This window comes from Colletotrichum jinshuiense, chromosome 8 (genome assembly GCF_051148585.1).
Source record: "Colletotrichum jinshuiense chromosome 8, complete sequence".
Lineage (NCBI taxonomy): Eukaryota > Fungi > Ascomycota > Sordariomycetes > Glomerellales > Glomerellaceae > Colletotrichum > Colletotrichum jinshuiense.
This window is the reverse complement of record NC_139315.1, coordinates 1666751-1692407: the sequence shown is the minus strand read 5'-3', so window position 1 is coordinate 1692407 and position 25657 is coordinate 1666751. Positions and strand designations below refer to the sequence as shown.

Sequence of the window (25657 nt, the reverse complement as noted above, 5' to 3'; positions counted from 1 at the left end):
GGCATCGCGGAAGATCCCAACGTTGGCAACAGTTGGAGGAACCGGAGGAACGGGCAACCGCCACCATACGATGCGCAGTGGGGGCATACACGGAGCAAGGGATCAGTACGAGCTTGACGATGTGGCCTCAGCAGACAGCGACCGTAGCTTGAGTAATGCAGCGGGGACAACGACAACTACGGCCGCATTCTACAAGCATGAGGATGGCCAGGGGTCTGGAAGTGAGGAGCAAATTCTGCATGGGGGCCGAAAGAACAGCATCAAGGGTATTATGAAGACCACGGAAGTCACGGTGAAATAGAGTAGCCATTGGAAAATAAGGACACCGAGGATGCTCCTACCGGTAGCGTGCCTTCGGCCCAATTGCTTTCCCCCCGTCATCTTTCCACTTCCAAGACCTAACTGTGAAATTTCTTAAACTTGTTATACCTCACCAAAAGACCACGGGTTCTCGAATACAGTGAGGAAGCGCGGCGTCTGGGGTAGGTGTTGAAAAAAAGGGAAAAAAGGCGGGCCAAATTAGACGGGAAACCGGCAATATCGAAGCCCTGCTTGTCACGCCTTGATCGTTTTCTTTTTCATCCCTGTGAGCCGCAGTATCCCGCGCTTAACCTTCAAGGTGCTGCCGGGAGTGGACGGGATGACTTTGTTCTCGTTGGCCCGGATCCGATCCTGCGCTCCTTCGTCGACCGGGGGCGGACGCTACGACCGGGATCTCTGGTCGGGACCCCGGACGGGACGCACGAATCCGGGTGGATCCGGGCCCAACTTCAATGTAACGTCTCCCCCGTCCCCGGCTCCAGCTATGTCGGGGAGGCATACTTTGAATGGCAGGTGGATTATGGGCTGAGGGAGGCGAGGACGCAAATCTTTCGGGGCTTGGTGGAAGCGATCTGCCACATCGGTCGATGTAAATTCCTGATTTCATGGCGCGTGAAGTGGCAGACATACCAAATGTGAGCCTGGATACTCCGTAGGATTAAGAAGACAAGAAGAAACAGTTTGTGCATGCATTAAAAATACGTGAATTACGTCTATGGGCTACAATTATCGAAACGCTTTGCCGAACTAATTCCATCCGCATTCTTCACTTAAAACTCCGCCAACAGCTTAGGCAGCACGTACTGGTTGTTGGTCTCCCACAAGATGGTGGTAAACTGTGCAGACCATGCGCCGCCAGTGAAGTAGGTGCTCTTACGGCCCTGGAGCGTGTACAGCTGAGTGATGGCACCGGCCTTGAGATCCTCCCTTTCAAAGTGAAGCTGCATGGCGCCGTGATCGGCCCAGGCCTTAATTTCGACGGTGTTGTTGCCGAGGCTTGGAACGGTTCCAGCAGCGGCGAGTTGCCTTAGCGACTTCTTGACGAGATTTTTTGCCTCGCGGCTTTTGTAGTTCTTGTCACCACCGACTAGGACACGGTAGTTGTTGTCGCCGAGGTAGTCGAAGCGGCCGACGAACGGAAGCTCCGGGAGAGAAAGCCACCTGGAGGGGGCGGTGTTGGTGTAGGAGAAGAGCTTAGGAAGAGATGGGTGAGAGACGATGCCGGCGTAGACAGTAGACCAGTTCCACTTCTCAAAAACGGATGTTTCCTCCTCATCAATATCAATGCCCTTCATGTTGTAAAGGGTGGGCTCGAAAGAGATAAGAAGCTTCTTGGCGCGGATGAGGGTTCGTGTATTGTTAGCACTCTTGACAAGGACCTCAACACCATCATCGGAACGGGCGGTCTTAATAGCAGTCGAAGAGTACATGACATCGTCACCAAGAAGCCCAGCAATCGCGTCGTAAATGTCCTGGTTTCTCTTGGAGGCAGGGACAAAAGACCCTACGATTCCTAAGAAAGATCGCGTGATAGGTGCGCCGAAGGTCTGCATGACGTACAATGTCGATTGGTGGGCGAAGTCGTCCATGCCCAGGCCAGTGACCTGAAAGATGCGAGGGACAGCAGCCTCGATATCGTACTTCTTGACGAAGTCGACGAATGGCATTGTGAGATCTTCCGGGATACCCTCGGTGACATTAGGGAACTTGGCGTACGAAGGGAGGATGTTCTCCTCATACTTCTCACATAGTTCAAGGTAGGTTCTCAGGGCAGCGGTAGTGTCGGCGGCGGCAGGCAGCGAGTAGTTTGTCAACTTGCCTGTCTTGAAATCGGCGTAGGTGGTAGTCAGGGACAGGCGAGCGGGAGTCATGACCGGGATGTTGAAGCGCGCGACGAACTCACGGGCTCCAGTGTAGTCGGTGTAAGAGTTGACACCGTAGTCGTAGTTATTGCCCGTCTCGGGATCAGTATAGGTCGCAACATGACCACCCTAAATATAGTAAGTCTCCTGTTCCATCTTCTGGGTCTTGGTTACGTCTGAACATACGATGCGGTTCTGTTTCTCAACAATGATAATAGTCTTGTTGTAGTCCTCGCGAAGCCTGACGGCGGCATGGGAGCCAGATGCGCCTCCGCCGAGAATCACAACGTCCTTGTAAATGATCTTCGTGGCGGCACTATCGGGGATGGTGACAGCGGCCACAAGGGACAGGGCGCTTAAGAAAGACACAATACGTGCAGCCATGTTGGGTTGGAATTAAAAGAATGGACAGCAGTCAATGTGAAACTCGACGGCTTGTGGTCGCGGGTGTCTTCCTGTCAATTGGTAAGTTGGACGATAGCGATGGAGAACCAACAGAAAAAGTGCCCAGATTTGCTGTGTCGGCATGTAAATATTTATGTGAATTGCTCCGGGTTTCTTTGACATCCATAGCTTTGCACACGATATGCAGTCACATCGGAGCAGCCCAATCTTGCTAGGCTAGACTGTCATTTGCCCCTGCATATTATCGGTCGCAAAGTTGGAACCGCGTGTTTGCCAACATTGATCATTCCCGTTGCGACGATTAGCTGCACAGGAAAATGGCGCGGATGAAATGTGGTACCCATGTCTTGCCGGCTGCCGTCGTGTTTACCTTGTCTGTCTACTTGTCTGTTCGCGCCCCGCCACTAGTCATGGTCTTTGCTGAGGGTGGCAATAGTATGCTACCGAGAACAGGCAGAATCAGTCCAGCCAATTGGAATGCTAGACAGCATACTGGCTATGCGGTTGACATATTGACCAGCATGGGGTTCTCGATATAAAGTTGACAGATTATGGTGGTAGAGCGAGGTTACCGCGCCGCTGTGCTGCCATTGAGCCGCGAGGCATCCGTAGGATCGTCGCCCTGGTCAAGCAATGTGGGTATCATGGTTGGGGCTGCATGGTTAGCCAGGGTCCCGAACACCAGGGTTACGGAAAGCAACTGCGCTTCAATCACATTGGCTGAAGCATTACTCAAGGAGCGAGATGGTTCTCGATTTGGCGTGTTCAGATGAGCAAATCTTGTACCTCCCTCCCTCCTAGGTAGAAATCCTGACAATTCCTTCAGGCGGTCCAATTTCCCCCCCATAAGTGCCACGGTTATTTGCCTTGGACACTTATTCTTCTGAAATGTGGGGGGCTATCTGGCCACAGCCTATTACATCTAGGTCTTGGGGAGTTTAGAGAGAGGAAGCAGTGGCCAGGTAGAGTCCAAAGGCAGTGAGAAAATCGGGACCTTGTTGTACTATCCGATAGTAAACTGTAGCATATCTGACTTTATCTCGTGTGCTATTCTTCAAATTGGAATGCTTCTGAGGTGCCTCCTTCTAGCCAGATTTGGATTTCATGTAGGGCATCCAGATCATTCTTGGGAAGAGATGTCCGCACCGCGTCATCGAACCATTCATACGTCCGGCCAACGCCATCCAAGCTTTCTCCCTCGTAACGACAGGACCCAAAGTCAATGATGACCCATGTATTTCCGTCGCTTACAATGTTGCTAGGGTTCAGGTCGTTATGGACAAGCCCGAGTGAGTGGACATGCTCGAGGCCCTTCTTAACGTCTTCTACTACTTGTCTGTAGTTGCCAAGACCTTGGCGAGTCGCACTGAGTTTCCTCTTCATGAAATTGCGAGGGTTCACCGCTTGCATCAGCGTGATTCCATACTTTACAAAGCAGATGCCGCTGATTCTGTCAGCTGAGAGCTGGCAGCCAATATATCTCGCGATGTTGGGGTGTGGGCTTTGTTGCAAAATCTCGCAGATGCGAACCTCGGCAAGTATGTCATCCGCAATACCGTTCGGTAGAGGACCTTGTTGAAAACGATCATAAGAAATGAGGCTTGGCCGTTTGACGTACGTGTTCCGTGGCAGCGGCTCTGGCGCGCGTGTAAGGGCTGAAGAAAATAGCGGACAGTAGGCGGCGATTGGAATTAACCTCTTGTCGGTGAGGTGTTCTGTAATGGTTTCTACTAATGCAGAGGAACGAGCCGTACTGAGTGCGTGGTAGATGTCATTTCCTTGCTGGTAAACAACAAGCGTGCCGGCAAACTTGAACTCGCCCCCAATCTCCTTATGCACCTCTTTTTTATCCAGGATACACACTGGCGTAGTGAGGGCCGTCACAGAGATTGTTTTGGCGGATGCATGAGCTGTGCGAGTTTGATCAGCTTAGCATCACGCTAACAACTGTTGTACTCACGTTCAGGGGAAGATTTGTCTGCAGTCTTGCAGCCCATGGTGTTGCATAAAAACTGACCAACTTGGAATATTCTGATGGATGCAACCGGTGTGCCGACGAGAGAAAAGGGCGTGGTTGGAAGATGTAGACAGAAAGGACGCACTGGTTAATGTGAAGGTGGGAAAAGGCAAGGGAGAAGGGAGAGATCAGCGGCAGGCCTGAACCCGCGCGGGCCAAAAAGAACCAAAGACCCCGACGACGATGTGGGCAGGAAGCTCAGCCTGACCAACATTCCAGATGTCGACTACACCGTGGCCACCCCCCAGCCTGCTCTCCAATTCAGCCCGAACTTTGTCTTTAACTTATATATCTATCTATCTGCTCAACCTCGGGATAGATTCGATTCTTCGAGCAAGTTATATTAGTAACTACTTGATAAGGTGTACGAATAGTCACTGGTGTGTGTCTTTCACTCCTTCGGCCTTGCGCGTCCTCGCGACAGTCTGCTGTCTGGGAAGAAAAGTTGGTAGCGTGGTTAATATGCAGCCGGAAGTCGCATGCGATCAAATTCACTTACCTAACCATCCGCCAGCCATGAAAAGATATATAACCAGGGGCATGGCGGTTATTTTCTGCGAACCTATAAGATTGAATGCTAATTTAGATACAAGACCTATGTACTGTGCAAACACGGAGCAACTAGGCACTCCACACCTGTTTGTTGCCTTAATAAGAGTATTTCATATCAATAAGTTACACAGCATAAGCAGGCTGTCGCACAATTTGACGTAACTGGTGGCCTCCTTTGAAGTCTCGGGAGGTTTGATTACGGAAGAAAATCTTGGGGCACAGTCTATCTTTCAGACAGCTTGTCCTCAAAATTTGAATTGTACACTGCACCATATTCAAACTTAAATGGCTATAGCGACAGGTCGTATTCAGGCACTTTATCGAAACTCGCCATTTCTACGTCAACGACCCGTACACCAAACCAGCGTACTTGAATTCACGAGACGCTGCCCAGGTATTTCAGACATGGCCCGCTTGGGCCTGCTCATTTCTTGGCTACGAATCCTAGCTATTCCACTGTTGAGCTCGCAACCATCGACTGCTCTCTCTATTCCAGCAGATAGAGGCACGCACATGGTCACATCAAAATCCGGTGAAATTGAAGGAATAGTGCCGGATTACGTGATTCTTCACGGTAAGACCTCTTGTTGCAAGACATTTGCGGAAATAGGACCCTCGAGACTCTTTCACTCATGCTAACCCATCTTCATATAGCGCCGCTCGTATGGCTACACTCCGATGACCCATTCCGACCTTCAGATATACTCCAGCATGTACGCCATACTAAACCGATGGTTTCTGGGCAGCCGGTAGCCGGACTGCCCGAGCTCGACCTCGATAACCTAGCCTTGTTGAATGAGATATTTCACTACGCCCCGATCGCACTGACAGCTGCCGACGACATTACAACACTTCCCAACTGGCTTTTAGGGGAAACACCAGACAAGCTGGGAAGGCTTCAAAACGCCACTTCATGTGTTGTTATCCTCGTTGACAAGGGTGCCAGCTACATGGATGCCTTTTACTTCTACTTTTACTCATACGATCAAGGTGCAAACATTACACAAGTGCTGCCTCCTATGAACAGGCTGATAGAAGACACGGAACATGGGATGCATTTTGGCGATCATGTTGGTGACTGGTTAGCTTCTTCCAATGGTCCACCTTTCAGTTCGACTGCTTTTGCTAATTGTACCTGAGTAGGGAACACAACATGATTCGTTTTCATTATGGGAAACCTACTGGCATATATTACAGCCAACACTCTTCGGGGTCTGCTTATGAATGGGACGATGCTGCTCTCACGGTCGAAAACGGCCGGGTATGTTGACTAGGACTATCGTAGTCAACCGAAGTCATATTACTAACATTCCCCTAGCCTCTTGTTTACAGCGCTTGGGGTTCGCACGCGAACTGGGTGTCTCCTGGGTAAGTATTTTACAATCTACCTGTTGATTTTGCGTGGCTTACCAGTCAACCAGCAATCATACTCACGATGCAGTCCTGTTGGACTATTGTGATGCCGGCCAGCTGTGGGACCCTGTCTCCTTAGCATACTTCTACAATTTTGACACCGAGACATCCGAACTGAAAAGAATATTTCCTTCTGGCAAAGAGAATTCCAGCAATCTCACATCTTTCCTCTACTTCGACGGAATCTGGGGCGACTTTCAATATCCAGATGACCATCCCCGCCAAAAAATGGTCCCGTGGTTTGGCCTAAAACGTTATGTCTCCGGGCCGTCGGGGCCGACTACCAAGCAGCTTATCAGGAAGGGCCTGTTTCCAGATCACCCAGAGAGGAAGTCTTGGCTACAGTGGGGCGTTCAAGTCTACATGTCGCTGTACCCGTGCTGTTTCCGGGGATGGAGGACTTGGTTGTCAGGCATTGTCTTCGTTGTGATATTGATTTGCATGGTTTTCGGTGTCAACCGCTTATTGAAGTGTCTCGGGGGGTGGCTCAGGTCATGGAAGAATGGATACAAGAAGTTAAATAACACTGATGGGGAAACAGACATACTCCTAGACGACCTGGCAGATCGAGACTCTAGCGATCCACATCGCCTCGATTAACGACGACGCCATCATAGATATTTACAACTGAGTACAAAATGTTAGAACCCCAAAGTTCTCATTGCCTACCATAACTCCTGAAAATCTGCTTGTGAGCATTCCGACACTATTTCCTGTAGTGATGTGCCGTCAACACAGGCAGGCGTATCCGGCATGTCCAGCACAGGCGATCAGCAACCCCCCCCCCCCCGCTCTTTGGTTGTTGTAAGACAACCATCCCAACCTCTTGTGTGCGTTTTCTCTTTCCCCTTTTCTCTTTCCCAAATTTCTTTTCTCAATTCTCAATTCTCAACCCGATGGAGCACGCAGCCATGCTATTCCAATATGCAGAAATAAGGCTTCTAAATCATTTCATTGGACGATTACCCTTGTTCTGCGCTATTTTATTGAGACTTGGCGGACAGACTATTGGCGCACGGCAAGCCTCCTTGTACGCGTCGGTGTTCCGAAGTAAGTCACACTGCATTTGTATCTCGGGAATGTTGTGCATTCGAGTCTCGTGATACGCCGTCACATCCCCGCTAACTCAAACCTTTCTTTTTCTGACGACACTTGTGCTCCTCCAGATGCAGCCAACTGCCACCTTTGAAACTTCCCATCGCCTCACCCCTTCATCTGGTTCAGTAATTCGCTTAGACTACCCTCAACTTAGTTTTGGCCTCCAAATAGATCACTGCAATTTGTAAAATGGTTTCAAAGCGTCCCCTTCTCTTCGTTGAGTCCGTTCGACAGTGGGGATGGAGCCAAAGGTGGAGGGCCAGACCAGGATAACTTCATGCTTCTTACCCTCACGGCAGTAAAATAGCCAGAGTCCAAATGTAACATTGAAGTAGCAAGCGATGCCAGTAAAAAAATGCCTTAAGCCTATGTTAGTGTCTCTTCAGGGTCAAAATAATCGCCGAGCTACAACACTCACCACCATCCATGGCCCTCAAGCAGCACACCCCAAGGCAGTCCGAGTTCTCGCCGCCAGAGCCGTAGCTGTGAACAAAATATGTTGTCGAGATTCCAAACCAGGAAGCCAATAGCGATAGAGCTGAGCCCCGTGGCGATCATGGCCCACATTGTCCTGAGGATCTCCGCGTTACAGTGCTCGAGCTCGCTTTGAGACTTAGGCCGAAGTGTTTCCACCATGACATACATGCTTCGTAAAACAACTGTGGCTGTGAGTATAGCGAACATGACTTGATGAAAAACTGGGTCTCCAAGATAATGGTAGTAAAGGGTGATGAAAATCGCCAGGCCGATAACAAAAAGGGCAAGAAGAGATTGGCCTGCTGTGGATCTCCCATGGGAAAACACGGCAAAAAAAAGGACACATGTGGTGTATATCATGGACAGCTCATCAAATAACTGCATCCAGTCTATTCCCATTAGTCGTGCAATCGCTTACGCGTCAAATTACCGAGGGGTAGCGAACATTTTAAGGAGGTGTGGTAAAAGAAGCTTGCCAAGCCAATGAACATATACCCGACGTATGCCACCAGGAAGACTCTTGGGTGCTTGTTCCTCATACAGTTGGATATACCAACCAGCGCAAGATAAATGAATATCGAATTGGTAAAAGTGTTCACAATCTCAGCCACGTAGACGGAGGCGTAGTAGTCCTGCCAACTCCGGTTAGACTCAATAGAATCACACTTAATTGCAATTGTGAGTAGGCCACAGGAATACCATACTTCTTCGCACCAATTGATCGTTGCCGTTACCGGACTCCAAAACCCGGACCCGGAAGGCGGATAGGGTATGGATGGCAATTTATAACGCATCTCTGCTCGAGCTGAAAACGCCAATAGCAGCTAGTCGTCCTTTTGCCGTGCTGATTGAAGTTGATGTAAAGGAGAAAACAAAGACTGCCGATTGATTTTGGAAGTCCCAACGTTTTCAAGGCTTTAAACCCGCCAGCCTGACATGCCACACCAACAGCCGCCAAGATGCAGGGTGGCGGTACTGAGCCGAGTAATCCCCTGCCTATAATATTTTAGATGGCCCGACATCGAGGGCGGTTATTTACACTGACTTACGGCAGGATAACCCGAGGCTGGATGGAGGACCTTCGGCACAATTCTACCCAAGCTAAGGTTGAGTAACAATGGCTTGCAGATGGATACACAGTATGTATTCATTAAATAGACTGCCAGAATAGTGAGAGAGGCTGGAATCCTGATGGAATGATGTCACGACCACACCGACTTCCGGTTTGTCATATATGACTTGTAATGTTGTGGGTATGTTAACGCCATGATAATTCAGTAAGCCTCTCAATCTAATGATGCTATCGTCAGTAGACTAAGTTGGACATGCTCGGATAATCTGCCTGGGAGTTCTAAAACACTTGCTGCTGACTCTTGCCCCCTTGGGAGTACTATGCCGCCTGGACGTGTTCAGGACAATCTGAATCGCTCCAATAATCACTTGGATTGGATTGGCTTCAGGTGTGTAACTGCTTTAACGCTGGCTTGTTTCTTTTTCAATCGATAGATGATTTTCGCAATATATGGCACAGATACGAAGGCATCAATTACTGTGGAGTTAGTGCTACTTCCTGGCGAGAGCCCGGAACCACTTGATCAGGGAATGACCACAATATCTCTCACTTTGTCCTACCGCACTAATTTATAAATGCTTCCTATAGGAGGATGTTACCCGATAGGATTCATTTACGCTCAGATTACTGCAGCCTTCATCATTCGAGCCACTCATGTGTTGTTTTGGTATCCGATACTAAGTCTTCAGCTTCATTATTCTTCTCGACGTTGAGGATCTTGTATTTCATGGGCGATCAATCTGGAATTCATAGCCTTCATTAAATCTACCTTAAGTCACAACTGTAGGTTGTATTGTTTATGTCCTAGTTTGTATATTCCAGACTTGAACATTTCAAACTCATCATTCTAGAAGCTGAACATGTTTCGCCTTGTTCTGTTTCTCTTTATTTTCTGCCTGCATTGGCCGCGTATGGTGGCAGCAGATAGCAAAGACCAGTTCAAAACCTGGTACGAAGAATTCGGTCCCACCTTCGAAGCAATTCTAAGAGACAACTGTTCCTACGAGTACGAGCAATACTTGACGGTACCGAAGAAAGATGCCCCCATAGATTGGTTGACCGGAGGGGGCAATACGAATAGACTCGCTCAGCCAGTTGTAAACTGCATCTTGAGATATACGTCTGGGTTCATCTTAAGCAACATGGCAGCTGCTGCGGTTGTCCTCGGTCTCATGCCAACAATACTCGCCACAGTAGGAAACAGTGTGGAAGAAACCTCAACACTCTGCGTCATTGGCCAAAGACCATTGCTTGCTCTGTTGGTGGCAGCCGCATCACCCGCGATATTTCCAACTCGGTCGTTCGAATACATCAACCCAATGGGGTTAGTTGAACCGCGGCGCGGTCGATTACGTCAAAAGAAGCTGCCACCACGAGGAAAGATGGCAGTTTTGATCACCCAGTACCTGTTGTCAGTCGCAGCCATTGTCAATACAATAACACTTTGCAACCAACTAGGAGTTCAGGTCGTCAGCATGCTTGCCCCTCAGCTGACCTATATGGAATTCGTTTACAGTATTATTGGCATCGCCATCCACGTTTCCGCTACCTTGAGCTTATGGAGTCGCATTGAATTTAAAAACAAGCAGCGCCAGTCCCGGACTGAAATATTTGATTACATCTGGGAAATCCTGCGGCAGCAACTCAAGCCTCTTGATCATGAAGTTTGGAACAGGACGGAGATTGGAGGTGAAACATACCTTTCTACCATATTCTCTTATTTTACGTCCCTTCTGGCAACATGCCACGTTATCTATGGAACTATGCTGTTTTCGAGCTTGGCTTTTATCTCTGCAAAGGACAGTCTCACAGTGGTGGCCCGCTACATGGCATCCGCGATGACCAGCAGAATAATCCTCATGTATGAACTTTCTTGGCTGAGAGAAATTATCATCGATAGAGGAGATGCACGTTTTGAGGAGACAGAGTTAACAAATCTGACGGAGGAAGGCGCCAAGATCTCGCACGGCAGTCGTAGGGAAACCGTAGATTAAGAATTTTTCTGAAATGTGAATACTACTACTTGTACATAATAATGGCGAATTTCTGCAGAGGCGCGAAGTACACTGCTTCACTGCGTCGACAGGAGAACGGCCACGGCTATAAGCTTTTGCTAGAAAATCGAAAGTAGCCGAGAAAGCAATGGAATGTCCGGGCTGACCTCAAACAAATCATGAGGTGAGGCTGTTGCTAGGGGGTTTGAGAGAAGCGTTAAGCCTTAATAAACTCCAGTGTGGATGGCTTGTTTCTTGCTCAGCTTAAGAAGCCAAGGATCTGTTTGTCAATTCTAATTAGAGAGGGAAAAGCCGGTAGTTGCTCAATACCGCTCTTGGCGGTGTTGTAGCGGGAAATCGAGCAGGTATCTGAAGGCTTCTGCCCTTTGGACCACGGATTGATTGAAGAGGGGGGCTTCATCACTTTTATCTACACACTGACTTAATATCGCAACTGATTATAAAACTCCTATCCGTACGGATACAGCCTCTGCCAACTTATAACCTGTAACTTCTCCAAACCCCTTTATTGTTCTATTGATTTGAAGAGCTCATATTGCAGCTTAAATGAATTTTCAGAATGCCGCCTAGAATTCTATACAGCCTTAAATATAGAAAATGCGGCCTACAAGTGTTACGCCGAACACAGTTTAAAGGAGACAGCAATGTGTTTATGCCTTTCTAAATAAAGTAATGCCTTGGTACACTTGGATGCTTGATTGGCCAAGACGACTCGGACCAGCCCCACAGCATGATCGCGGAATGTTTATCGGAATCGCCCCACGGCGGTATCTTGACAACTAGCCGCGGAGAAAGGCGTGAGTCGGCGCCCCCATCGAACGGCATCGCCCGTCACTAGAAATCATCTCGATTCTCAAAGGGGTAGAGATGAGCAACGTAATTTATCGTTGCCGGCCGCCCACAAGCCGTTGACCGATTCGGCTCCGAACAAAGACTCCCGTTACTTTCGTGTGCTTTCTTCGGCGGTATGGAGCAGACTGATGGATAAGTGGGCGTATGAGTCCTCTTAAATCAATCATGGAGAGTGTGGGGTTGTCCCGAAGAATCTTACATCACTGTTGAGGCTTGCGGCTCACCAATCGTCCTAGGTCCAAGAACGCCCGCAAATGTCATGTATACTTGATATGATGATGTCGTAGACGTTCGGGAACATCCTTATCTGGGTGTCTAGTATTGCATAGCTCAGAAGCTCTCAGAATGGTACAACAAAATTAGCAAGGGGTTTATGTTGTCTGTTTAATGGGAGTAAGCAGAATTCATTCATGTATTGCTTAATGCGCCACTCTGACGGACTGACCGCGCCCAGGACCTAGATGCTCAATGACTCATTAAACCAGGACCCCCAGACAAACATCAGGATGATAGGAGAATGATTTCGGATATTTTTGGACAGTTTTCACGAAGGAATTTCCGGGGCGCGTCATTTGACTCTGGACCTAAACTTGGTAAAATAAAATATTTCTGAGGCCATTACCAAAGATAAGTAGACTAGGCAAAAGTACTGCGGAATTCAGATAGTGCATGTACCTCTTCATGCATTGAAATAACTGTATTGAAAATTGGTCAGGACCAGAGTGACGCGGCATCTCGAGGGTGGAGGTAGGGTGCCTCATTGGACGTGCTAGGAAACATCTCCAAGCTCCGGGACTTGGTTCCCCACTTGAACAAGGTTCATCCGGACTATCAGCCCTAGAGAAATGTTTCCCAGTCTCACTAGATGTGGCTGACGTACCATCAGACGGGAACTACCGATTTTACGGCCCCCATTCTGTGGTTCTATACAACTGGGGTTGATGCGAGAGTTCCGGCTCAAATCTGTGCCCTGCGCCCCGGCGCTATGAGGCGTACAGACAGGCCGCGTATGGAGAAACATTCTAGATGGCTTCGCCGTTACCGAAAATATGGGGAGCTCCAATAATGAAGTCGAAGACGGCCGTGACTGTTTGTTATAAGAAGCCCGCCCTATGCCTCCTGGTTCTATGCTTGTAGGACATCACCACCATCGCTTGTTTTCATCACCCATTCACTCGCTTTCTTCCCCGTCTAATCAGTCAAGTTCTTTTTTACATCTGAATCTTTCATTATGTCTCGATACTCCAAGGCGGCTATCCGCGCTTTGGCGGCAAGAGCCAGCACATCTTCCCTTGCTGATGTGTGCACTGTCGACAACGTACAAAGTGCTCTGCCTTCCAACGGCACTTTGCTCGGTATTGACCTGCTTCCTTCAACCGTCACCGCGAGCCCAGTCTATAATGCTACCACCGGAGGAGGTATGATGGGAGGCGGCAGCAGCTCTGGCCAGTCCTACACCTACTGCAACGTGACGGTCCACTACACCCACACCGGCAAGGGCGACACCGTGGTTGTGAAGTATGCCCTCCCCAGCCCCGGCGATTTCAAAAACCGATTCTACGTTGCCGGAGGAGGCGGCTTCTCGCTCTCCACCGACTCCACCGGCGGTCTGTCTTACGGTGCTGCCGGAGGTGCCACCGATGCCGGTTACGATGCTTTCAGCACCAGCTATGATGAGGTCGTGCTCTACGGAAACGGCTCCATCAACTGGGATGCCACCTACATGTTTGGATACCAGGCCTTGGGCGAGATGACCCAGGTCGGAAAGGCGCTTACCAAGGGATTCTACGGCATGGGTGCTGACGACAAGGTTTACACCTACTATGAGGGCTGTTCCGACGGCGGACGCGAGGGCATGAGCCAGGTCCAGCGCTGGGGAGAGGAGTATGACGGTGTGGTTGTGGGCGCTCCGGCCTTCCGCTTCGGCCAACAGCAGGTTCTTCACGTCTACTCGTCAGCCGTTGAGAAGACTCAGGATTACTACCCTCCTCCCTGTGAGTTGGCACAGATCGTCAACTCCACCATTGCCGCCTGCGACTCTCTCGACGGACGAACCGACGGTGTCATTTCCCGCACTGATCTCTGCAAGCTCCAGTTCGACCTGAAGTCCACCGTTGGCGAGTCGTACTACTGCGCCGAGAAGAACAGCACTTCGCTTGGTTTTGGATTCAACAAGAGACAGGCACAGGGTAGCACCACTAGCTACCAGCCGGCCCAGAGTGGCACTGTGACCGAGCAGGGTGTTGCGGTCGCCCAGGCTATCTACGACGGCGTCTTCAACTCTGAGGGACAGCGCGCGTACCTGTCCTGGCAAATTGGATCTGAGCTTGGCGACGCTGCTACGACCTACAACTCCGAGACTGAGGCTTGGGAGCTCAGCATTCCTTCTACTGGCGGCGAGTACGTCACCAAGTTTATCCAGTTGCTTGACCTTGACAACCTCTCCGACCTCAACAACGTCACCTACGATACCCTCGTCGAGTGGATGAACACCGGCATGATCCGCTACTTGGACAGCCTTCAAACTACTCTTCCCGATCTTACCCCTTTCCAGTCTTCCGGCGGCAAACTTCTCCACTACCACGGAGAGTCCGACTCCAGCGTTCCCGCCGCTTCCTCGGTTCACTACTGGCAATCTGTCCGCTCTATCATGTACCCCACCGCCTCCGATGAGGAGTCTCTCAAGTCGCTCGAGGACTGGTACCAATTCTACTTGGTCCCTGGCGCCGGCCACTGCGGTACCAACAGCCTTCAACCCGGTCCTTACCCCCAGAACAACATGAACACCATGATTGAGTGGGTTGAGAACAACAACAAGCCCAGCCGCTTGAACGCCACCGTCTCCTCTTCCACCAACGTCAATGCCGGCGAGACCCAGATGCTTTGCCAGTGGCCCACTCGTCCCCTGTGGCGCGGCAACAGCTCCGACTTTGACTGCGTCAATGACGAGAAGTCGTATGACAGCTGGACCTACACCTTCCCTGCTTTCAAGGTTCCCGTTTACTAGATTCTCATTCACGTTTGGTCTTGTTACCATTGCCATTCCATACACCGAAGAACTGGGTTCTGGAACGTGGTGTTGTGTGCGTGTAAGAAGGAGGTTTTAGAATGAGACTCGGCGTCATTTCATTTCATTGTTTAAACTTGGCAGGCTGGATTCCACAAACCCACCCAGGCTCAAGCTATCATTGTATATAAGTTAGAAAGAAGTAGCTCATTCGTCCAAGTACACAAAGAATGGAGAATATGCCTTCAGATGTGTTCAGCCATTGTACTTGTTTTGACGTGCCCGCTTATTATTTACATTGAATTTTCCCACAGAAATATTATCAGCGAATTTTTGTTCTAAGTGTGATATTGGCTTCTCACGACGGGTAGATGATTGAGTAAAGTACCCTATCCACTTAGCTTGAGTGGGAGGTGCTGTTGTAGTGGAATGGACGTTGAGGGTTGGATATTAACTTAAAACGTGTTTGATAATGCTAATTACAGTGCTCAGCAGGTCAGTTCAGAACAGAACCAAATGTGCAGCTATAGGCAGCAGCACCGAGTGAACAGTATTTAGACATAAATTATAACGATGGACCGCCAAGTCCCGCTTCATTGATGAGGCGAGTATGTGAAAGTTGGACAGAGAAGTCTCATGTAAAAAAAAAGAATACGGAGTCAAAAAGAGGCAGTGAGCACCCAAAAAGACATTTTTTTCGAGGAAGCTCGTCTTGTTGCGACTCAATTGAACAGAAGATGGCTTTTGCAGGAATTAAACGGATACCTTCAGATGCTGACTAAGATGGAGTGTATTCAGATCATTGGGTTTTTGGGTTATGGACAAAAGACTTTGGATCTTAGCAGGTGGGCAGGGGTCCGGATAAGATAACGCGCAATGATCGCCCCACATCTGGCAAACCGTTGGAGCTGGTTGGTTCAGCCGCCCATTTGCCCCCTCTGATTTGCACCAACCTGGAAGTTGCCGACACATGGGCCCCACCTTCCGATAAAAAAAAAGTTGACGTCCAGCAACTCTTTTTCCAGGCCTTCGCGAGACCCGCGGTCACTTTCTCTCCAACAACGCGACAAGTCCAAGACACCCTCACCACAATGGCTGCCGTATACAAATCCCTGTCCAACGAAGGCGCTCGCGCCAAGGGCGAGACCTCCGTCAAGAGCGCCAGGTCGAAGAACGCACAGAGAGTACTGATGCTCTCGTCGAGAGGAATCAACCCCCGGTAAAGAGCGCCGGCCGCCAAACATCCGCAGCTTGGTCACTAATGACGCTTCAGACACCGATACCTCCTTAACGACCTCGCAACCCTCCTCCCCCACGGACGTAGAGAACCCAAGTTCGACTCGAAGAAGAACCTACACGACCTGAACGAATTGGCGGAATTGTACAACTGCAACAATGTTAGTACCCCCCGCAGGAAGGAGGAAGTAATCGCATCGAGCTGGAGCTGACCAGTTCTCAGGTGCTGTTCTTGGAGGCACGGAAACACCAGGATCTCTACATGCATCTGTCTAAGGTTCCCAACGGACCGACAGCCAAGTTCCACGTCCAGAACTTGCACACTATGTAAGGTCGCATCTTCAAACCGTCCCAGTCGGCCAGATACTGACATACCTCGTCCCACAGGACAGAGCTCAACTTCGCGGGTAACTGCCTGAAGGGCTCGCGCCCCATCCTGTCCTTCGACGCCGCGTTTGATACCGAGCCCCATCTTCTGCTTCTCAAGGAGCTGTTCACACACGTCTTCGGCGTCCCCCAGAGCGCAAGAAAGGCTAAGCCTTTCATCGACCGCGTTATGGGCTTCAGCATCCTCGACGGCAAGATCTGGGTGCGCCACTACCAAATTACTGAGGAAGATGTGGTGGCGGAGAAGGATATGTCTCTTCGCGAGATCGGTCCCCGTACGTAAACAAAAGCCCGCTCGCTTCTGAATCCTTACTGACCATGCTACCCATTCAGGCTTCTGCATGACACCAATTATCGTCCAAGAAGGATCATTCAGCGGCCCTATCATTTACGACAACAAGCAGTTTGTTTCTCCCAACCAAGTCAGATCCGATCTTCGGAAACAAAGCGCCGTCAGGCATGGTTCCCGAAAGGAGCAGCTTGTTGAGCGTTCCGCCAAGAGAGAGGAGCTCGGAATTCGGAGTAATGGCAAGGGGGCTCGCACCGACGCTTTGGATACAAAGCAGCTATTTGCTTAGATGGATACGGAGAAGATTGCGGGGGGGAGAAGGGTGCATCAGGGAGTTGGACCTCAGCTCTGACAGCAAGAAGGCGGTCAGAAATGCTGGGTGTATACTAGCACCACAGCGGGTGTCGATATCTCATCCTACCAAAATGATATCGTTTTAGTGATAGTCGTATAGACAAACTTTTCGTCCTTCACTAGCAGACGGTCAGCTCCCTCTTCGGGTGCGTTCGATTATCCAACTTTGCAAACGATAACATGAGCACTCTTGATTCGATGAGCGTGTCCGTTGCACCAAGCACGGCTTCTCAACACCGGTACTAAGCAAACCTTTTGCAATGTTGGAGTCTCCCTGTCAAGCAGGCGACGACGACTCCTTTACCGGTCTCCCACAAGATTAGCGAGTACCTCCGTTTCCAATGATGGCATACCTTGTCCGCCATCAAGGTCCCACTAAGGCTTTAAAAGAGTTGACGTCAACAACATTTAACCTACAGCTTGGGTCAACATCCCGCCACCTTCGTGGGTATCGGGCCTTTGGAACTACTATTGATAGCTTGACTATGGCCAAAGGGGAGGGAACAAGACAGGAAACAGAAGAAAAATGACGAAGAGATTGATTGGTACAAAATGAATTTTATCCAGTGCCCTGATTTCGTGAGGTGGAAGCTCGCCTATCAACCCATCAAGTCACCGACATCAATTACCACTGCAGAAGACAACCCCCCGGCTGACGGCTCCAGTACGTTCACGCTGTCGCAACTTGTGTCACTCGTGGAGGTGAAAGGACTAGCATCGATACATCCTTAGTGGTTTAATACGTATGATTTGTGAGAACAATAAACGTACACTCAACCAAGGGCTCTCGCCACTTGCGTGGTTGCGTGGTCGGGGCTGCAAGGTTCGATTCTCTTCCTCCCCCACGACATTGGAGTTGATTCTCTTCTTCTTGGTACAAGGCTAAGAGATGCGTAGAAGGGGGCCTGGGGTCAGGCTAATGCATGCAGCTAGCTGCTCGTGCTGGCTCATGCGTCAACCACATGCCGCGGGGAGAAGGCGATGGGCAAAACATTGCCATTGTCACGCAATTCCTGAGAGAGAGGGCACAGTGCTTGCCTGGGAAACATTTCACGTTTTCTAGACTGCATCCACACAGACTAGGCATTTCGGGGAAAACTACCCCGGGAGGCCAGAGCGCGCGGATGTCAACACGGAGGTTCGTCCCATCATCATTTTGCGCAACAACTCATCCCCCGAAACGTATACTGGCGGCGCGTGGGCGGCTGCGGAGTTGATGCCCGAACCCAAAGAATAACCATCGGTTGAGTTCTGATCTTGCGTATGCATAACCCCTCCTTTTCTTTTGAGAATGAAACGTTTGAAAGGCTTGCGTGCTGCATGCGCTGGAGCTGGAATTCGACTTATCGAGCTTGTGATCGCTTCGGCAGGGACAAGAAGTCGTACAACCTCCGACAAACACCTGCGACAGGATTTCGAACTAGGCTTTTTATCACATGGGGGTCTAAGTGTCAGACTGATTTCTGAACCTCTTTTGGTGTAGGTAGTCAAAGTAGCGACTGTCAGCCAACAGCAGTCACACACTGTACACACGTAGCTTTGGATGTTACCAAGGAATCATTGTACACAACACCGGCCCGACCCGTATTATTGAACATGATAGTAATTGGTGGAAAAGTGGAACTGAGGACAAATCATTCACTAGTAGGCGTTTGATTTCGCATACGATGAGGTAGGTACCCGTGAAGAGATGTTGAATTACGATATACAACTGGAAATACATAACCACACTTGCAAGACATATCATACCATATTGGCATCGCTGAGCTCGGAGACAGGAAAATCTCTGATTATTCGTCAAACTAGAACTTTTTTCTTCAATTTTTCGTGCCAACCTAAAGGCGGCTTGTTACATTGGAAGAGCCCTTCTTCAAGTCGAAGCGGTCCAAGTTCATAACCTTGTCCCAGGTGGTAACGAAGTCCTTGACGAACTTTTGTCCACTGTCGGCCTGGGCATAAACCTCAGCGGTGGCACGCAGCTCGGCGTGGGAGCCAAAGACGAGGTCGACACGGCTGGCGGTAAACTTCTTGGATCCCGTCTTACGGTCATAGCCCTCATAGAGGTCCTGGTTGTTTGTTGCCTTCCATTCGGTGCTCATGTCAAGCAGGTTAACGAAGAAGTCGTTGGTCAGAGCACCGGGGCGCTGGGTGAAGACACCCGCGGAAGATCCGTCAAAGTTGGTGTTCAATACGCGCAGACCACCAAGCAGTACCGTAAGCTCAGGGGCGGAAAGAGTAAGAAGGTGTGCCCGATCGACAAGGTAGTGCTCAGTCTTGGCACGGTCGGTCGACTTGCCGTAGTTACGGAAGCCATCGGCGAAGGGCTGTAGGTGATCAATAGACTCGACGTCCGTCTGCTCCTGAGTGGCGTCACCACGGCCAGGAGTGAATGGGACGGTGATTTCAAAGCCAGCCTTCTTCGCAGCCTGCTCGACTCCAGCAGCGCCAGCCAGCACAATGATATCGGCAGTCGAAATCTTCTTGCCGCCGCTTGCAGAGCTGTTGAACTTTTGTTGGACGCCCTCCAAAGCCTTGAGAACTTCGGCGAGCTGCCTAGGGTTGTTAACCTCCCAGTCCTTCTGGGGCGACAGGCGGATACGTGCGCCGTTGGCACCGCCACGCTTGTCGCTTCCACGGAAGGTAGACGCGGAGGCCCAAGCAGTGGAGATGAACTTGGAGGGATCGATTCCGGTGCCAAGGATCTCCTTCTTGAGGGAGGCGGCGTCACGCTCGTCGACGAGAGGGTGGCTCGGGGCAGGAATGGGGTCTTGCCAGATGAAGTCCTCAGTGGGCACTTCAGGGCCGATGTAGCGGGTGCGCGGGCCCATGTCACGGTGCGTCAACTTGAACCAAGCCTTGGCGAAGGCATCAGCGAATTGATCCGGGTTCTCAAGGAAGCGTCTTGAGATCTTCTCATACTCGGGATCGAAGCGCAGCGACAAATCGGTGGTCAACATGGTGGGAAGCTGCTTCTTGTTGGGGTCGTAGGCATCGGGGATGATGGCCTCGGCGTTCTTGGCTACCCATTGGTTCGCACCAGCAGGGCTCTTGGTGAGCTCCCAATCGAATTTGAAGAGGTACTCGAAGTATTTGTTGCTCCACTTAGTCGGAGTGGAGGTCCAGGTGACCTCGAGACCACTGGTGATGGTATCAGGGCCCTTGCCGGATCCGTGCTTGTTGCTCCAGCCAAACCCCTGTTGTTCAAGTCCGGCAGCTTCGGGCTCGGCGCCGACATTGCTGTCAGGAGCAGCACCGTGGGTCTTGCCGAAGGAGTGGCCGCCGGCAATGAGAGCGACGGTCTCCTCATCGTTCATGGCCATGCGGCCAAAAGTGACACGAATGTCTCTAGCGGCAGCAACCGGGTCAGGGTTGCCATCCGGACCCTCCGGGTTCACGTAGATCAGACCCATGTGGGCAGCACCGAGAGGGGACTCCAACTCGCGCGTGTGAATGTCGGACTTGGTATCCTGGGAGCCATCCAGGACACCTTGGCCAGACTTGCCCTCATGGCCATGCGCGTAACGGACATTGTTGCCCAGCCACTTGGTCTCGCCACCCCAGTAGACAGACTCGTCAGCCTCCCAAGTGTCTGGACGACCGCCAGAGAAGCCGGCGGTCTGGAAGCCCATGGACTCGAGAGCGACGTTGCCGGTCAGAATCATGAGATCAGCCCAAGAGATCTTGTTGCCATACTTTTGCTTGATTGGCCACAGCAGACGGCGAGCCTTGTCGAGACTGACATTGTCCGGCCAAGAGTTGAGCGGGGCAAAGCGTTGCTGACCCTGTCAGGCGAGCCACCGATCAGTATGTGCGCCTTGCATGCGGGAGGATCCATTGCGGGTTCACGTACCTCTCCACCACCTCCGCGTCCATCGTGGACACGATAAGTGCCAGCGCTGTGCCATGCCATGCGAATAAAGAGACCTCCGTAATGGCCAAAGTCGGCGGGCCACCATTCCTGGGAGTCGGTCATCAAGGCCGTCAGGTCCTTCTTGATGCCCTCATAATCCAGGCCCTTGAAGGCAGTGGCATAGTCAAAGTCCCCGCCCAGCGGGTTGGTGACGGGTGTGTGCTGGCGGAGAATGTTGAGCTTCAACGAGTCGGGCCACCAGTCGCGGTTCTTGGTGCCGCCACCGCCGGTGTTCATGGTCCGGCTGAAGGGACACTTTTCCTCGGCCATGTTGTATGATTGTCTATATCTCCTTCCGTTTGAATGCCGTCAGGCGGATGGTATTGATGTAGCGTTGCTTCGTGAATCGTCAGGTAGTGAAAGGAGAGAGAGAGCTAATTGCAAAAGCAAGGAAGAAAATCAATGGCAGATGGCAGCGACGGGAAGGAGGCGACCCCGCGTTTTATGCCATGGCCACCCGACCCCCTCACCTATTGCATGACCAATGGCGGGAATCTTGTTGGCGGTTGAGGGGTGTGGTCGAGGGCTGGGTACATAGTGAGAGGAACTGTGCGCTCACATCCATTCCCTTTCTAACTTGCACTAACGTGTGACAGCAGGAGCTATGCCGCACTCATCGAGAGTGGGTGGGGGTTTGGCAAAAGGCGTTCAGGGGCGTAGGTCGGCGGGGTATGACAAATGGCGGGGGGCGATTGCCTTGTTCTCAGGGTCTTTGACGTTCGAGAACGCAGGCGAATGGCGGGTATCTTTGTCCTTTCGCCCCGATGGCTGCAAGATTGTGGCGGCCGCACTGGAAGACGAGATGCCTCGGAGACCCGAGGCCTCCAGTCGAGACAGGACACGGCCGATAGCCGCGGCTGTTATCGCGGTGTTAGGGAATAGCTAGAGCAGGGTCTCGTTGCTATGACGCGGACATTCAGATGGTTTCGAGGCGACCTTAGCAGATTTCCAAGGCATTGCCGCATTGGAGCGTTAGCTTCACAGTCTCAAAAAGATGCAACAGTACCGTGAACTTGCGTGACCAGCTTGGAACAGTAGCTTGGGCCGGGTTAGAATGCCGTGCGGGGGAGAATCCATCTGTGCGTCGACACATCCTGAGAGGCCGGGGGAAACAGCAGCAGATCGACACAAGCCAAAGCCTGCTGTCCAATCGAAACGAACGTGATAAGCAGAAGCCATGTGGGATGCGTTAGACAGTGACATCGGAACCCAGCGGGACTGAGGAGTGCACTTTGTGTTCCGTTCGCTCCGAGCCGGCGTGATCCATTTTGCTCCATTCTGCCCCATTCTGCTCCATCTAATACGACCCGCGTCTCCTGGTCTCCTCCAGTGTCTTGTTAAGGGGCAAGCATCGAGCAGTGATTACGCTTTTCCCGGTTGGCTGACACTAGGTACTTACCCCGCAATGGCCCCTGCCTCTTTTCCTTTATTTTCTGCAGCAAAGAGAAAGCGACAGCGCTTGGGGGCGTTCCTCCCCTCCACATTACGCGCCTTCTGCAAAACTAATTATATACCGGTACTACAGGATGTACGTACAATGCACTCAGTGTAGGGTACGCGCGACTACATGAGACATGGCCAGGGGGGTAGCTTCTCGGAAAGTACACGACGTCACCTGACCCCACATTGCTTCTTAGATGCAGAAGGCGACACCAAACACTGGACACTTGATTATCAACGCTAGTTCAAATGGGAAGTGGGCGGCGATGGCAGGTACCGCCTGTGAAGGACCATAAATCTTTTCATGGACCATATTTGTGGCTAAAATCGCCGATTAGCGGACAACGGTGGGTGTTGATGGTGTCGGAGAGTCGAGTAGGTACTACGTAGAGCATGCAATGTGTCCAGGGTGACGATGAACCTAGCGTATACTAGCGCATCACAGCTTCAATGCCGCGCTGGAGATTCCATTCCCGAAGCCCATGTCTGCATCAATTGACACGTCAACAAGAAAACTATGCCCATTTACTGAGGATGCATTGCAATCACACTTCGGGTTGAACACCAACTTCCTGCGCCCTCGAACTCTCGAAACGTGGGCAGCTGCCACCCGTTGATCCTCTTTCACGCCCCCCGCACTCTTGGCAATTCCGGGATTCGAGCGAAACATCGCCGGCCCGGCTTTTTTTCTTTCGCCATCCCTACCAAGCTCATGGGTCTGTTTACCCACTGACCGGCATCACAAGCGCGTCTCCACCTGTATTCTACAGTCGTTGATATCATAGACTTTTGTGTTGAGATTGAACAGTGACTGTCGGGCACTCTTCCTTGCCCGGAACTAACAGCGAGAGTCGAGTGTAGAATACATGGCAGCTTTCCCGGCCCATTTTTTTCTTTATGCATATGTCTGGAATAAAGGCACTAGTGATGGCTCGTTGTTTCTCTTTGCCAAGGTAGAGGTGGTGAAACGGGGTTCAATGTCTCATATCAGATCAAGCCCACTCAACCAATGTATCGATACAGCAGATAGTGACTATAACTCGGTAGCAAACGATTCAGGAGGCCTTAAAGGTAATTGGCTTTGCCGGTCATGTTTATACCCAACAGAGTGCTTCGGAAGTCAACAGTTTCCAATAAACAACAACCCATTACATGAAACCACCGCTGATGTGAGACAAAGGGCCGACCCGTTCTAGCCGCGAAACGTAACGAAATGCATAGCAATACATGATAAACATATTTGAGCTTGTGTGGTAAGGATTCCTCTAGTGTGCATATAGAAACCGATGCTGGTTTTCTTTTGATGGCATTGGGCCACCCGACAGGAATTAACAGAAGCGAGGGTGTTTAGTCCCTAATCAAGTTATAAATGATAGCTTGCAATTCTATTTGGTTTGATCAAACAGGAGCAGCCCAGAAACCAGTGCTGCTGAATGGCGGGCTTGCCAGTCCCATTCACACTCTCGATTTAAACCTTCTTTTTATTTAACAAATAAACATTACGATGCTTTCTCTACAAACAAACCTCCTGCCTAGATTTTAGTAACGTGTTAGCATAAGTTCAAGCAACAGAGACAGGTCACGGGATCTTTCTCTTACACTATTAACACTTTGACGATGCTTTCGTTTACGCCATAAAATGAGAGCAGCCATCACCATAAGCGAGGTAGCCGCTGCCGTCCATATGTCAGCAGCACGCTCAAAGTCTTTCAGAGGGGGAAGTGAGAGGTCTTACCTATGCCTCCGAGCGCGCCAATTACGACGACGCCGGACCCAGTGCTGAAGGAGGTACTTTTATTCGAATCTATTGAAGACGGTTGGGGATTCCCCCCGACCTCGCTCGGGGCAGTCGTTGGAAGAGAAGCAGTCTCAGTGACTGTCACCGTCACGGGTACGGCGGTGAGGAAGACCGTGTTGGTGGGGCTTGGGATAGGTGCTGATGGAGCGCTGATTGTTGAGCTGGTCAAAGTCGTTTGCAATATCGGTAAGCTAGACGGAGGTAATGGTTGTGATATCGGTAAGCTCGACGGTAGTGGTTGTGATGTCGGTAAACTCGACGGAAATGATGGTTGTGATATCGGTAAACTAGACGGAAGTGGTGGCGTCTTGGGAGTCGTTGGGGCGGTTGGTGTTGCCGGAGGCGTACCCCCAGCAGAAGGTACGGGAGGCTGGGTTGTAGTTGGCTGCGGTAGGTTGGGAAATTGCAGCGTCGAGTTTATGAGAGGCCGGCTCGGCGTGAGTGGTCCTGCCGGTGTCTTTTGCTCATCTCGTTCTTGGCGTTGATGTGCGGCGTCAAGTTGAAGCTTAGGCGGAGGTCCTCGCCTCCGGCTCATTGATAGTCCAGCCATTGCAATCTGTGTCTGGAATTATTTCTTGATGGACTTCAGTTTTGGGTGTGGGGCGAGGTCGTACAAATCCTAGATGGAAATTCAGCTGCAAACTCGCGAGGCAGGCTGGCCGAGCTGGGGAGGCCGATGCTTCGTATCTCCGAGTTGAGAGGTAAAACTACGTGCAGGGACCTGGTGTCGGGCAAAGTGACCGGCTTATATTGACTCTGAGGGTCGCTAGGGATGGCTACAGGCTCGAGCGCCAAGGAGTTGCAACAGATTCATGAGGCGAACGACGTGTACGATCCGGAAACTCAAGTGGAAACCTGTCAAAGATATCGGCTCGTCTTGTCTATTCGATGCCGTAGCTATTCTTGGCATTTTCATCTCAGGTCTGTAAGACCATTTGATTCTGGCGGCTTTCGCCGTAAAACCTTGCCAGTCAAACTCGTTTTAGACTCGGCGAACTACGCTGGGGCGAGTTTCACGCTTACCTACCGCAGACCAGTCATGTTACAATGCGAGAAGGTTTTGGAGAAATGCGAGTATACCATTAGTGAGCCCCAATTGCCCAAAGTCGGCTCTACCTTGCAGCCTGCACGAATCAAATCCCAAACAATCTT

At 50.8% G+C, this 25657-nt stretch overlaps 6 protein-coding genes across 6 annotated transcripts; 3 read left to right on the top strand and 3 right to left on the bottom strand.

Annotated features, from left to right (window-relative positions):
- Window positions 1-1091: 1091 nt before the first annotated feature.
- Window positions 1092-2567, bottom strand: EsH8_VIII_000469 (uncharacterized protein; the record flags this gene model as incomplete). The annotated part of the gene is made up of 2 exons (XM_083269511.1): window positions 1092-2312; window positions 2370-2567. The coding sequence occupies 2 exons, from the start codon at window positions 2565-2567 to the stop codon at window positions 1092-1094; spliced, it is 1419 nt and encodes a 472-aa protein (XP_083129279.1).
- A 1068-nt stretch (window positions 2568-3635) lies between these two features.
- On the bottom strand, window positions 3636-4585 carry EsH8_VIII_000468 (uncharacterized protein; the record flags this gene model as incomplete). Its single annotated transcript, XM_083269510.1, has 2 exons — window positions 3636-4498; window positions 4549-4585. The coding sequence occupies 2 exons, from the start codon at window positions 4583-4585 to the stop codon at window positions 3636-3638; spliced, it is 900 nt and encodes a 299-aa protein (XP_083129278.1).
- Window positions 4586-5888: 1303 nt separating this feature from the next.
- EsH8_VIII_000467 (uncharacterized protein) lies at window positions 5889-6617 on the top strand (the record flags this gene model as incomplete). Its single annotated transcript, XM_083269509.1, has 4 exons — window positions 5889-6238; window positions 6301-6418; window positions 6476-6525; window positions 6599-6617. The coding sequence occupies 4 exons, from the start codon at window positions 5889-5891 to the stop codon at window positions 6615-6617; spliced, it is 537 nt and encodes a 178-aa protein (XP_083129277.1).
- Window positions 6618-13315: 6698 nt separating this feature from the next.
- Window positions 13316-15091, top strand: EsH8_VIII_000466 (uncharacterized protein; the record flags this gene model as incomplete). Its single annotated transcript, XM_083269508.1, has 1 exon — window positions 13316-15091. The coding sequence occupies one exon, from the start codon at window positions 13316-13318 to the stop codon at window positions 15089-15091; it is 1776 nt and encodes a 591-aa protein (XP_083129276.1).
- A 1091-nt stretch (window positions 15092-16182) lies between these two features.
- On the top strand, window positions 16183-17292 carry EsH8_VIII_000465 (ribosome biogenesis protein BRX1; the record flags this gene model as incomplete). The annotated part of the gene is made up of 5 exons (XM_083269507.1): window positions 16183-16310; window positions 16365-16488; window positions 16551-16654; window positions 16715-16989; window positions 17048-17292. The coding sequence occupies 5 exons, from the start codon at window positions 16183-16185 to the stop codon at window positions 17290-17292; spliced, it is 876 nt and encodes a 291-aa protein (XP_083129275.1).
- A 1900-nt stretch (window positions 17293-19192) lies between these two features.
- EsH8_VIII_000464 (peroxidase/catalase) lies at window positions 19193-21537 on the bottom strand (the record flags this gene model as incomplete). Its single annotated transcript, XM_083269506.1, has 2 exons — window positions 19193-21139; window positions 21208-21537. The coding sequence occupies 2 exons, from the start codon at window positions 21535-21537 to the stop codon at window positions 19193-19195; spliced, it is 2277 nt and encodes a 758-aa protein (XP_083129274.1).
- Window positions 21538-25657: the final 4120 nt, after the last annotated feature.